The sequence below is a fragment of the Colius striatus genome, chromosome 9, assembly GCF_028858725.1.
Source record: "Colius striatus isolate bColStr4 chromosome 9, bColStr4.1.hap1, whole genome shotgun sequence".
Lineage (NCBI taxonomy): Eukaryota > Metazoa > Chordata > Aves > Coliiformes > Coliidae > Colius > Colius striatus.
Window position 1 is genome coordinate 10538114 of NC_084767.1, and position 13411 is coordinate 10551524.

The 13411-nt window shown below is 42.8% G+C and overlaps 1 protein-coding gene across 1 annotated transcript in view; it reads right to left on the reverse strand.

The window, feature by feature from the left end:
• Nucleotides 1-516: 516 nt before the first annotated feature.
• Nucleotides 517-13411, reverse strand: part of RANBP17 (RAN binding protein 17) — a 148668-nt gene continuing 135773 nt past the window's right edge. The window contains exons 26-28 of the mRNA XM_062002363.1: nt 8387-8485; nt 4081-4208; nt 517-875 (exon numbers count right to left, since the gene is read on the reverse strand). Coding sequence (XP_061858347.1) covers nt 779-875; nt 4081-4208; nt 8387-8485 — 324 coding nt within the window. The 3' untranslated portion in view covers nt 517-778. The remainder of the gene's footprint in view (nt 876-4080; nt 4209-8386; nt 8486-13411) is intronic.

Genomic DNA, 13411 nt, shown 5'->3' on the forward strand with positions numbered 1-13411 from the left:
TCTAACTATCTGCTTGCTTTTCCTGCAGTGGTAGATAGATTTTTCTCTTTTTAAACGGTGTTTCAACAACTTTATTTTCCTCTGTGGGGTGTTTTTTTGTGGTTTTCAATTTCCAAAGACCTGGAAAATGCATACTTGTGAAATTAAAGTACCATCAGTACTTCATCAAGGCTCTCTCCATCATCTCTCGTCACAACGCTCTCAATTTTCTTGCTATACTTAGAGCCTAAAATGCTCATTTTCAGTCTTCTGCTTTCTTGCCATTAACTGCCAAAAGCTGAAAAGAAATACCTACCATTTTGTAGAAAAATAGTAATTGTATTATTTCAAAAAGATGTCATATAAAACTGGTACTGGCTTTCATCTCATTTTCAAGCAAATACGACCTCAGAGTGAGCTTGGAGCTTTCAACTGATGAGCTATTATTTACTGTTCCATGTAGAACTGAGAATCATTAACTGATACAAGTTTAGAAGGAACGTATATTTATTTTCTTCTTTGGTTAAGTACTGTTTCTACACTGTTTCATAAAGATCAAATAACAGGGTAATACATTTTGATAAGAAAGGCTCAAAATGTTCTTCAAACGAAGGGCGATTTCCCATTGGGTTTGGTGTTATAAACCCTCACATCAGGCCAGTGAGATAAAAAACCAGAAGAGATCTTAAAAAAATAGCTCTCACAAGGGTCAGAAAAAATATCTATCTAACAATATAACAGGGTCCCAAAACTTTCAGAGTTGGTTTGCTAGCAATGTGCTCTGTTTCCAAAGTCATTGTCAACTCATCATATCCGAAGTGCTGGGGTCCGAGGTTCCTTCGCTGCGCAGAGCTTCAGTCACGTCCCTTCGGAAGACTGACATGTTCTGAGTGAACCTGGCAAAAAGAAACCCCAAATGTTTGGTTAAAAGACATCTGATATGGACAGATTGGTAAGAGGACTAACTAGAATGTATATTTCAAATGGTAAGAAACTCAGAGGAAAACTCACAGATAAAATCTCTTGGTGCCCTATAAAATAACAATGAGCACGTAAACACGTGTGGGAGGTGTCAGAAACTCAGCCTACCAACAGTGCAAAGCATTTTAAAAGTCAGCTGGGAAATGAATGCAACTAGAAACCTTTCCATCTCAAGTGACTCCAAACATGTCCCTTCTCCCAAACCTCCAGCAAAGGGCTCTCTGGGACGTGTCCAGATGGCCATCAAGGCCGGGCTTTCTCAGACCCACCTTCCTCCCTCGTGAGTGGTGTCAGAGTTCAACCTGTCTCTCGGTGAAATGTGGTACCATCACCCATCTGGCACAGAACGAAGTCGTGAAAATGTTCCCCCACAGCTCTCTATGGGCAGGTGAAGGGGGAAAGAGGGTGAGATTTGGTTTTCCTCTGTGTGGGTAAGATCTTTTAGGGAGAATGTTAAATAATAGAGGGTTACTAAGCATTGGAAGGGGCTGCCCATATGGCTTGTGGAGTCTCGTCCTCTGAAGACATTCCAAACCCAGCTGGATGAGTTCCTGTGTGATCTACTCTAGGTGGTCCTGCTCTGGCAGGGGTGTTGCACTGGATGAGCTTTTGAGGTCCCTTCCAACCCTTGTGATTCTGTGTAGGACCCAAAGTCCATCTGGTGGCATCACACCTGAGACCAAATGACAACTCTGACTCAGCTTATCCAACAGCCCAAACCTGATCTACTCCCTTGGCCAATCCTTACTTGAAATGAAGAGTTAAACTGCCACTTTCCACATCTCATGTACGTATTTAGAAACAAACCCTCCCCAACCCCCAAACCACACAAAACCCAATTTGAAATGCCAGACCAGTATTGTACCCTGCATCCCAGGTTTTTCAAATGTTCTTTTGTTTGTTGCCTCGGTGCTCTTTGCTTTGATTGTGTTGGACTTTGCTGGCTCACTACAGAGAAGCTAATAAAGTTTCCTGCAGAACGGCTCCTTAGGGCTTCTTCCTGCAAAGGACTGTGCGGACAGGTGCCTGCAAAGCTGATGGGATCTCCACAAAGGTCTCTTTGCAGGACCAGGGGTAATCATCCTTCCTGCCTGCCTCCCCTGCACTGTACTTTATGGGCATGTCTAGCAGCAGTGTGGTAAGCTGGGGCTTGCTGTGTGTGGAAATACAGGATGCAATTACCAGTTTATCCTTTATTCTGTACATAATTTTTGACGTTTGTGCTTGTTTCCTTACTAATGGAAATTGATTTCTGCTCAATTTTAAACAATTGCAGCTAAAAGAAGCCTCCCGTTCCACAGAATAAATCTGAGAAGGATTACAAATCAAGAGCTGAAAACAGAAAAGCCATCATGTTAACTCATGCTGCTCGTTGGGGAAGTGATGGCTTAAAAGTCTTCTCAAGTTAGACAGGCGGATGCTGCAGAGACAGACGAGCTGCTCCCTCGACCAAATTATCTCTGTCCCCCTCACACCTGCACCCATCCCTCCCTGCCTGCACTTCCACAAAAGCTTTCCCAGAGCTTCCACACCACTGCCTTAGCTGAGAGCACTCCACAGTGCTTGGAGATGAAAACCTAAATATTTGGCTATTTTACTGTGGCATTTGCCCAATCTCGCCTTTGCTGGCAGCCCAAGCGCCAGCAGCCTCTGTCCATGCCCTGAGCATGGAGAGTGCTGAGAGCTGGATTCCCCACCCTGCCCAGCTACCATCCCTCCTGCCTGCCTGGAGGTGTCTGGGAGCTTGGCCAGACTCTTCCCTGAGCCTAGCCTGGGCCATCTATTAATCCCCTTTCTGTCTTTCATGTCTGTAGTTCTCTGAATAAGGCAGAGAAATGCACACCAAAGTATATTTTCCTCAGAGAAGTGTTGTCTTAAGGAACTATAAATAGATATGGAACTAAGAAACTATCTAGTTATAAGGACAACTTTTCCTCTGTTTTTCCTTTTTTAATCCTGAAGAACTGTTGAGTCAATTGAATCCCCTTGGCATTTACAGCTCTAAGGTCAGACTACACCCTACAGCCTGGCACTGTCAGCTCAGTTTTTCTTTGTTTTAGCAGGCATTCTCCTCCTTCTCAGTGGCTCTCTGCCTTTTCCCCAGGTTTTCTGCTGATCCACAATACAAGTTACAGAGAAAGTCTGTCTGTCTGACTTACTAGTGCTGTGGCTGTGATCTCTGTCCTTCTCTGGGTCTGCTTCCAAATCCCCTTGGCTCTGGCTATCACTCCCTCAGGCCATAAGGAACTTAAATGTTTAGTACCAGAATTTAACAGAAAAACAAACCAAAATTGCTGAGACCACAATTAATGCAAAATTATTTCAGAATTAAACAAGTTCAACTAATTTTCACACCAACAAACAGAAGGAGTTGGAGAAATAAAATCATTGAGTGGTTTCAGCCATCACTTCTCTCCAAGACCCTTTCAAGCTTCCCAGGAAGTTCCAGTCTCCACTTAGATTGTGTCTCTATACTTCCAAGGTTTGCTTTATAATGCACATGGAGAAGAAAATTACTAGCTAGCTAGTAACAAAACGTTAATGTGAAGATTAAATGTAAACTCCCCACTTCTTTGTGAAGGCTTCTATTCTGTTCTTCAATAAGGGCAAGTGGGGGTGAATTTGGGATTCATGTGAAAAAAAAGAATCCTTGCCTTATTTATCTACACTGTGTCAGTGGCCCAACTGGGTCCCTTCTCATTCTGCCACTTCCCAGCAGTCGCTTGACCCCAACACCAGCAAGATGAGGCTCTGTCAGAGCAACAGCAGCGCTGGAGGCTGCAGCAAGGGGGTGTAAGGTTGGAGGAAGGGAGCTCTGAAGCTCACCTGCTGAAATGAGCCTGTTTTAATCAAGTGAAAAAGCAGCAGCTGCAGCCTGGCAAACCTTGACTTTGGGATTCAATTAGGAAATACGTTTCTGACCAAGAAAGCAGATAATTATCAAATGTTCCAGCTCTAACTGTTAAGTCTAAGGATGAATTGTTTGACAGGATATCACCTTTCTTTCAAAAGGATCTGCAGTTTAAAGCTACCTGAATACTTCCTATGTTACAACCTTTTCCAGGGAAGTTTTCCAGTGCTCTTTTATTTTTTCAGTTTACTTATATGTTATGAGCTTACCTGTCTCTGTTCTTTATCAAAAGGTTTTGCTCCACTCCTTCCATAAGATTCCTGAAGCACTGGTGAAGGACTTCATGTTTGTTGACAGGCTGGCTGGTTATCAAGGTTGTCCTTAGCTCACTGAAGTACTGTGATAGCAGAGCAGAGAGTAACAAAAATGAGGTTTGGAAATTCAACCCAGGGTTACTTACATCCAGAGCACTCCTGAGAAAGTGCTTCATATAGTATCACAGAACCATTTATGTTGCAAAAGACTTGTAAGTCAAGTCCAACTGTTAACCCAGCACTGCCACAGCCACCACTAACCCATGGCCCTCAGCACCTCAGCTACATGCTTTTCAGCATCTCCAGGGATGGAGACTCCCCCATCTCCCTGGGCAGCCTGGGACAGGGCATGACAACCCTGTTGGTGAAGAAATTTGTCCTAATCGCTGATTTAAACCTCCCCTGGTAAGACTTGAGGCTGTTTCTTCCTGTCTTATTGCATGTTACTTGGGAGAAGAGACCAATCTCCATCTCACTACAGCCTTCTGCCAGGGAGTTGCAGAGAGTGCTCATGTCTCCCCCCCAGCCTCTTCTCCCAGTTGAACACCTCCAGTTCTCTCAGCTGCTCCTCATCAGACTTGTGCTCCAGCCCCTTCCTAGCTTCACTGCTCTTAGATCAAGTGCAGAATGCCGTATGCTGCCCTCAGAGAAGAGTCTAGCAGAGGTCTCAGATGCTGTCTTTCTAAACTGCACCAGCAGTATATCAGTTGTACATCAGGACTGAAGCTTAGTGGTAAGGGGTGATGTGTCACTTGACCAGTGGTTGCTGGCTACCTAACCAGTTCCAACACAGAAAATCATCTGTGAGAGGTGGCAGAAAGACCCTTGACTACTTTTTGAGTCTTTTCAGAATGGTGCAAATGTGTGCACTTTGCTGGGGGCTCTAATCACTTCAGTGCTGTGACAACACAGCCTCACCTTTGTTTCTCTAGAAGCCAAGTAATCTATATGAATCTCTGTATTACTATTCCAGTTATATTCTGGCAGATCCATAGACTAGTTAAATTATAACTCTTTATGACCTTAGGAAAATTTTAGTTTAGCCTAGAAATGAATAACAGGAGGGGATCTTTAGTGTTATCCACTACTCTACGACCACAGCCAAGCAAGTCATAATCCTGTTTAGTTTTTATTATACTGGCTGTGTCAGTCAAAGCCTTATGGCCTTGGGCAGAAGCACATCCGTGGTATGAGCGCTGATACAGACAATTATTCAGAGGAGAATGAACCATTCTGATGAACCTGTGCCCAAGTACTTGGCAAAGTTTCTGAGCAGTCTGATATTGCAATCAAGAGGCATATTGCCAGTATTCCCCAAATTTCAGGTGTGTAACAAGGTAACTTGCTGAAAGTAGGCTGAAAATCAGTTTTTAGCATGCAAAATGTAGTGGACTTTTGAAGTTCATGTCTCTTGCAGGGTGTCATATGGAGTGGCAGGAGGCACAAAAGTCTGGCGTTTGTTTGCCAGATTTTGTTTAAAACCTCTACCATGTTTAAACCTGTTTAAACCTTACACAAATCTCAAATGAAACACACACCTTCTCCACCAAAATCACAGCTCTGCTGTACACATGAGAGAATGGGGACTAACAAAAGGAAATGCAGCAAAACCTTACACTAATGCACTAATGACAACTACACAAGATGACACAAAGTGTTTGCTTTAATCCTGCTTGGCAAGTTCCTTGCCCTCAATCCAGTCCTGCTTACACCAGATACCTTGTGTGTTACATCTCTTCACTGGCAGTGTCTTTGCACTGCAGCTCTACTAGAAGGGAAGGCAGCAGCTGATCAAAGAGCTGGGTCCCAAACTACTTAGGAAATCAAAACTGGAAGAGATGAAATATGTGCCTCCAACACACACCCTCCCAGAAGCCCTGTCACAAGGTGACAAATGCAGAGTTCAGTGTAGAGAAGATCACAAGCCTGAGATCTTGTCCAGTGTCTACAAGTTGCTTTTAGAAAAGAGGCATTCCAAGAGCAACTTCAGTCAAGCCCTTAATGGAAGGTATTAACAGCATCCTCAAGGAACAGGAAGGACTAACATCTCTGCCCATCACCCAGGACAACAGCCAGAAGGAGACACAGCTGCTATGTTATCAGGATACAGAGGGCTTCTTCTGCCAGCCTCTTGTCCCTGGGATTTGAATTAACTTGCTGCTGCACTTTGGTGTGGAAACAATGTCAGGAGCTGTGTGCAACCATCCCACTTCATACTAAGCTGGTGCTGTCCCAAAAGATTTATTGTTGTTTTAGACTGGACCCTGAGTTTAACACCCATTTTGGCACAACAACCCCTATTGGGACAAGCACATATAAATGCCAATTTTTCTGAGTCCTCAAGTAAACCCGATGTCTTCCGTTTGAGATGAATTGCAGTCAAAGGAGATCTCATTAAAACAAAAGGAGAACAAGCAGTAAAACATAGTGAATGTGTGCTTGCTACCTCAGGAACTGTAGAGCCAGAGATCCTACCTGAAATAAAGGAACCCATTTCCAACAAAATAACCCATCAGTGCACTGAAAGGAGCCAAGAAAAGGTGACTTTTACAGCCCTATGTAAGAACGTGTCCTACTTTTGCTGAACATAAAATAAATAACTTTGTTGGAAAAGGGGCAATACAAATACTGTAGATTTCTTTTTCCTCTTCTCCACCCTTTGAAAGGAAATAGAAGACTCGTTTGTAAGTAAAGGTGCTCGTACATACCCATGTCTGCTAAGCAAAGCACATAATCATTAGAACCAGTCTAATTTCAATACAAAGAATATTCTGCCAGTCACAAATTTATTCCATATGATTTACAGCTCCACGGTTTTATCTTCAAGAGAAATATTTAATTTCTTCTTATAGTGAAGCATCAAAACCACATAATTAATATGTAGTCAGGCTAATACTTAAACACTATAAATCAGGAGCATTATATAAACAAAAGTGTCGTCTTGAACAAGATTGGGAATGCACAAAACTACTTATTTCCCACTTTTATAATGATGCAGTGACTCAGAGCAGATAGAAAATGATTAGTTTTCCTTCCAAAGTAGGAAATATTGCTTCCATCTGTAAAGTATAATATTGTGATGTCATAAAGTTTTCCTAAACACTGAATTTGCCCTTATTCCCTCTCAATCATTTTAAAAGAACTGCTCTCTCTTATAGAGCTTGGATTTAAATCACAATAACACACCGAGAAGATGAATGACAGTGCTATTGGATATGGCTAAAATTGGATCCTTCAGCACAGGTGAATGATGAGACAGCGCTTCTCCTCTTGATATATTTTCTTCTTCTATTAGTTTCCTTCCATAGCTGGGATTTCAGTTTGAATTTTAATGTATGCAGTTGCTGCTAATCTTAGTGTCTTCTTTTTTTTTTCCTTCCCAGCACCCTCTTATTGTATAGACAATTCATTCTCCAAAGCAGTAATACACTGAGGCTTGTGACTGCCCAAGAGATAAAGCAATTCAGAATAAAGTTAGAGCTGGCTCTGCAGTGTGCCCAATACAACAGGTCGGTGTCTCCAGAAACAAGGCTTTGCCATACAAAGAAATGCCCCCATTTAGATCAAGCCGTGCTCATTTACTCAGCTGGTTTCTATTCCAGCCAGTATCGCCTCTCTGAAGTCACCAGGGAAATGTGATGGGTATATCCAAATTCATAGTTTCAGATTTGATTGAAAGGGCAAATTGCAGAGTATTTCCTGGTTTGCAGAAGCCTGCCACAGTTGCACACAATCCAAATTGCAATCAATGCCAGTACTTAAGTGTGAGCGCTCAGATAATACCCCCCCCAAAGCTAGTTGTTCCTGTGAAACCTTTCAGAAAAAGAAATTGGTTAACTGTTTTTCTAGGAAGCAATTTTTCTGATGTGATTTCCACAGCGTTCCTGTTTCATATTTCTATCTAAAAGCCAGCTGTGCTGCATAACTTCTATTCCTGCTCAGTTCTGGAAAAGGGAAGACCTCAAATTTATTAAGAAAAGGCTAATTAAATAATTGCACGATTTCAGGCTGAGTGTAGAAGCTGGGGTAAAAGTTTGAGAGGATTGTTCATCACAATGAAGTGAACTAATCTGTAAAATACTTACACAATCCGTGAGCTGAACCCTACTCTCCACTCCTAGTGTGAGCGCAACGGAGCAAGGTCCCAAGGAAAGAAAGGGGGGGTTGGAAAGGCAACAGCAGCTTTGTCCTATGCAAAAGAATTACTTAAACTATTTGGGCAAGTGAAGAGTGCATCTGGTGGAGTTCCTTAAATACTCACTTTCTCATTGAGAAGGATAAGTCCAAGCAGTGGCCTGGATACAGACCATTGGTTTCTGCAGTCTTCAAAAATGATGGTGTTCATGAGGATTGACATCATCTGAAAGACAATTCAGAGAGTTTCCATGAATATGGATACTGTTGTTACACTGTGTCATGTGGTAAGAAGGCAAAATCGACAAAACTTGGACTAACCATGCCAAAATCACTGAGATTTCATATATGAGCATGGTATTGGAGGTCTTCAAGACCCAACTGGACGTGTTCCTATGCGACTTGATCTAGGTGAACCTGCTTCTGCAGGGAAGTTGGACCAGATGATCTCTAAAGGTCCCTTCCAACCCCTACCATTCTATCATTCTATGATTACAACAGTCACTCTTCCATGGGAATCCTTCTGTAACTCAATCTACTGGGTGATGAAAGTTAAAGAAAACAAACGTCAAAGCTTGGCTCTAAAGAGAAAGCTGAAGGTAAAGCAAATATGAATTGAGATTTAGAGCTGGGTTTACTTAAGGCACAGGCTTTGGCTTTACTACTGGGATATGTCCCATTGACACACTGTTTCTAGGAGAGTAAAACACCTGTGATCAGTAATCTGTTATCAGTTTCAGATTAATCCCTGGCTCCTCTTCAGAAATCTGGTTTTCCCACGTCCACCTTTCTTTGTGAATGACACTCCAAGGCATGTGAAGGCAGCACTCCCTGTTCCGATGAAGGCAACTGTGATTACAGCAGTCTATAAACCTGCATCATCCTCATCATCACAGTTACAAATCCAGCCCCTGATTTTAGACATTTTACTTCTGTGGCTTACTTTCAGGAGCTCTACAGCAGGGATAAAGCCACTTCACCAACTTTATAAAGCACCGAGATCTATCAACTCATACAATTAAGTTCTATTGGCACGCAAAGTGAAGCTACATAATTCACTTTGCTCGTTGGCTGGCGTGTAACCAGGGCCTTCAGCTAATGCCACGTGGACTAGTCTCCCTCTGAGGCCTCTTCTAGTCTTGCTGTACCTCTGGTGTGTGTAGCTAGGAAGGGTAGGGCTTATTTTAGGGATTGGCACAGTTTTTGTACAAAGAAATTGCAAAATAACGATAGAATCCATTTAAAGATAAAATGCCTTGAGATATGTTAGTCCAAAATGCCAAAGGCCACAACATATACGAACCTAAAAACATTACTCAGAGATTAAACAGAGTGAAAATTTGTAAAATGTCACCAGTAAATAGTTTGACTCACATTTATAAAACATCTACCCCCTAAAACCAAACATAGAGGAAGTAGAAAATCATTAAATCCTGTCTTCTAGGCCAATGAGTAGCTATGAGCGGGGTCTCCAGAGAGCTGCCACACTGCAAACTAGCCTGTAATAACTGACCCAGGTGAAGTCAAACAGCATGTTTCACTAAATGAAAAAGATGAATCCTAGTGCTACAAATCACCTGGAACAGAAGCATCCACAAATCATTTCAGCGTTCAGGTTCAGAACACACGCTCTGGCGTGGGAAAGGCTGATTCTTCATCTGACCTCACAGCTTATGCATCAGGCAAACTATTTTCCATTACTGATAGGGCAAACCCAGCTCTAATCTGCTCTAGAACCAATGTACACAATCCAAAACCTCTGCAAGAGTGCTAATAGGGGCTTGTTTTCCAAACATGCAGAATAATTACAACTTCTTTTAATGCGTTCATCACCAGGTTTTCATCTCTAAGCTTGTAACAAAGCCAGCTGGTAGGGCAGAAGCATTTTTCAGAGTAATTAAACAAACTCACTCAAGCTGTGATTCAGTCAGAGCACCACAACTGGCATACCCTTATTTCTTAGAAAAAGTTCTATGCACACAGAGAGACTTTCACTGTCACGTTCCATCTAAAAAGGGCATGGTCAGAGACAAGTTCAGTCCCACCCTTCCAAACTCCAGCTTTAGCAAACCACTTATGAGGATGTCTTTAACATCTCTTGTCCAGAACTGCTACTAAACTGCAAATGAACTACACAGGAAATATTTCAGGAAAGTCTTTGGTCTAAATATGGAAGAAGACCAAAGTTCACCTAGGGAACACTTGTCTCTGTGCCTAAGTGATACAGACAGTCCTGAACTAAGCAGGGAATGTGCTGAATGAAATATGAATTGATAAAAACAAAGCCAATATAAAGCAATCTACATAACAGTAACTATTAATAGTGTGCTTTGATATTGGCCAACCAGGACAGGAAAAGCAAAAGCCTGCATCCCCCTGCTGAGCTTTGCCTCTGACAAGATCCTACAGCCAAATGTTTTTAATTCCACTTGTGACCCTAAGGATTAATGAAAGAGAACCTGTTTAGAAATCATTAGCCATGCAGGGAACTGCACTGCATTCAAGAATCAGCTAGGTCTTGTACCTGGACATGTCTACACCTGTTTTCTTCATGGGTCAAGCCATTCTTTCCAGTTAAACTACACCGTTACAACACTGCCAAATGCTACTGCTTTCACCCAAGTTGCCCCTGATTAAGGAACAGATGCTGGGACCAGTGGTACCACAGCACTAATAAGAGCAGGGCTGTAACACCTGCCCAGGAGCTCTCTGGAGCACTGATTAATGCCTCTCATGAAGTTACACAAGTTTATTACTTGCAGAGGTGGACAATTTGGAACCCACAGTGTTGTCTTTGCAGATGTCTTAGACATCCCACTTCTTCCAAAGATTTTAAAACAAAAGAATCAAGGTGTAGGGCTCAGCATCGAGGGTTGCATGCATGAAACTGGGGCAGATCTATCTGTTTTGGCAAACCTCCTCTGTTGGGAGCTGTCAGGAGTGCATTACAGCACAGGCAGAAGACAACCAGCAATTACTGAGAGTAATCCCACCAAGGTGAAAGGCACCAAAATCCAGGACAACAGCCTTAGGTGTGCTTTCCCTGTTCTCCATGTTTCTCTCTCACAACTATTGCTGCTGCTCTGTTTTACTCCACAGTTTTGGTCTCCTGAGCTTCTTCTGTACATGCCTACAACAATCTGTTTGTGTTTCAGGTACTTCTTTGTTTTACAGGGCTGCTGACACACTCCAGGAGAGACTGCACCCACAAACAAGCGCTGGGAGACCACCCCTGCCAGAAAGAACTTCTGTCCAAGGCAAGCAGTCTGCACAGAGTTATCTGCAAGGCAGCAAAGCTCATCTAGACAAGCCTCATGCTACCTCATAATGAAGCTTTGCCTCTGCAAAAAGCATGGTGGTGGACTAGACTTTAACTCTTGGGCCTAGACATCAGGCTTTCATTTAATTTCACTGTTTCTCCCTCTTCTATTTTCACATCACCCAGAACAGCCTCTTCCTACCTTGACAAGTGACATCCGCAGCTTCCCCCTTCAGACCTCACATTACCAGTGATTTGACGGTGCTGTGATGAGGAGAAACAGGTTGACTCATGCAGGAAAGGATTTCTAGATACTTGACACACAGCTCCCCATATATATGCCCATTTTTGTGGCTCCCCCGAGTCGTTCAGGTCATGAACCAACTGAAACTCTTGACACTTCTGAAGGAGGTTCTGAAAGAAAGTGTTTTCCTCTTCATTTGTTGACACACATTTACATACATTTGCATTTAGGATGGACACATGTACAGAGACGATAGCCAGGATTTTCTGAAGATGAGGTATTGCCAAAGAGCATCTACACATGAGGAGATGACTGCAGTTAGGTGGCCAGCACCGTTCCCGCCCAGCTGGACCCAGGCACAGGAGCAAGCACTCAGCAGCCAACAGCAGCAGCACTGGTTGCATCTGAGTTCCATTTCTTTTGAGAATGCAGAGCATTTCTCACATGTTAGTCAGCTCCAAAGTGCACCAGTGAGATGCATCAGCATTTTCATTCCATTTTACAGGGGGGCTGAGTGAGGAGCAAAGTCTATGTGCAAAGCCACAGTGACACAGATTGAACCTGGGGCAATCCCTCAGCTTCCTCAGCCCCTTCCAGCCATCTCCCAGCTGCTGCTAGAGACCTGCAGTCCCTCTTACCAGGCAGTAGGAGGTTTCTGGTGGGCTTGCATGTATTTAGCATGCAGGTGCCAGAGGGAAACCCATGCCACGGTACACTCTCCTTGCTCCACCTTTTCCAGAAGCCTCACCATCTAAGTGGAGATCACAAAGCATCTCAGCAGAAAAACAAAGCACAGAGTACAGAAGCAGAACTGATCAAACATATGGATTTTTTTTTTTCTTTTTTCTAGGTGGAAAATACCCAGTTGGTAGAAACTGAAACATTTTATTTCAGGAAAGTGACTTCTTGCCACAGGCCCATTCCAGCCTCCAGGACAGCAGGGGCAGACTCCAGCCCTCACGCTGACTCAGGCAGAAAACAAGGGCTCAAGGTGGGGAGACACTGAAAAGGAAGGGGGTAGGGAACAGACAATCTATTTTCTACTTAGTTCAAAACAGCAACCTTGTCTTCTCTTATCTTAAACGTAGGGCATCACTTTAGGAGGTTCAATAATGTTTTTCCTGACACATTTGTTCTTTACAAAAGGAACTATTGACAGGAAAGAATAAAGATCTCTTCTTCCTTCCGAGAAATTAATTCTTCAGAGCTTCTCTTTCTTCACAGTCTCCTTCTTTACTTGGGTGGAGGAGGAAAATGTCACCAACAGAGAGCACTTGCATCATTGCAGGTCCTGTAACCCATTTTGCTCCCCCATATGGTGGGATGAGTATCTGATTCTGCTGCAGCTCATCACATTTTAACACACAGAACATGCACAGCTTTTCACCAACCACTTGCCTAGTAGTAAGACTCCTTTGTTCCATTCAGATTTGAAAAAGATTCAGATATTTAAATTGTTTTACCTATGAAACTTTGTAGAGTTTTACAGCTCTAGTTTCAGACAGCCCTCTCTTAATTTAGGAACTGTGATTAGTAATTTCAACGTCATTTGGAGTTCTCAGTTCTTCCATCATCGGTTCTTCTTCACATTAAGAGATGGATCATAATTTACCAATAATACTAGGAAGACTTAAATGCTCCAAGATTAT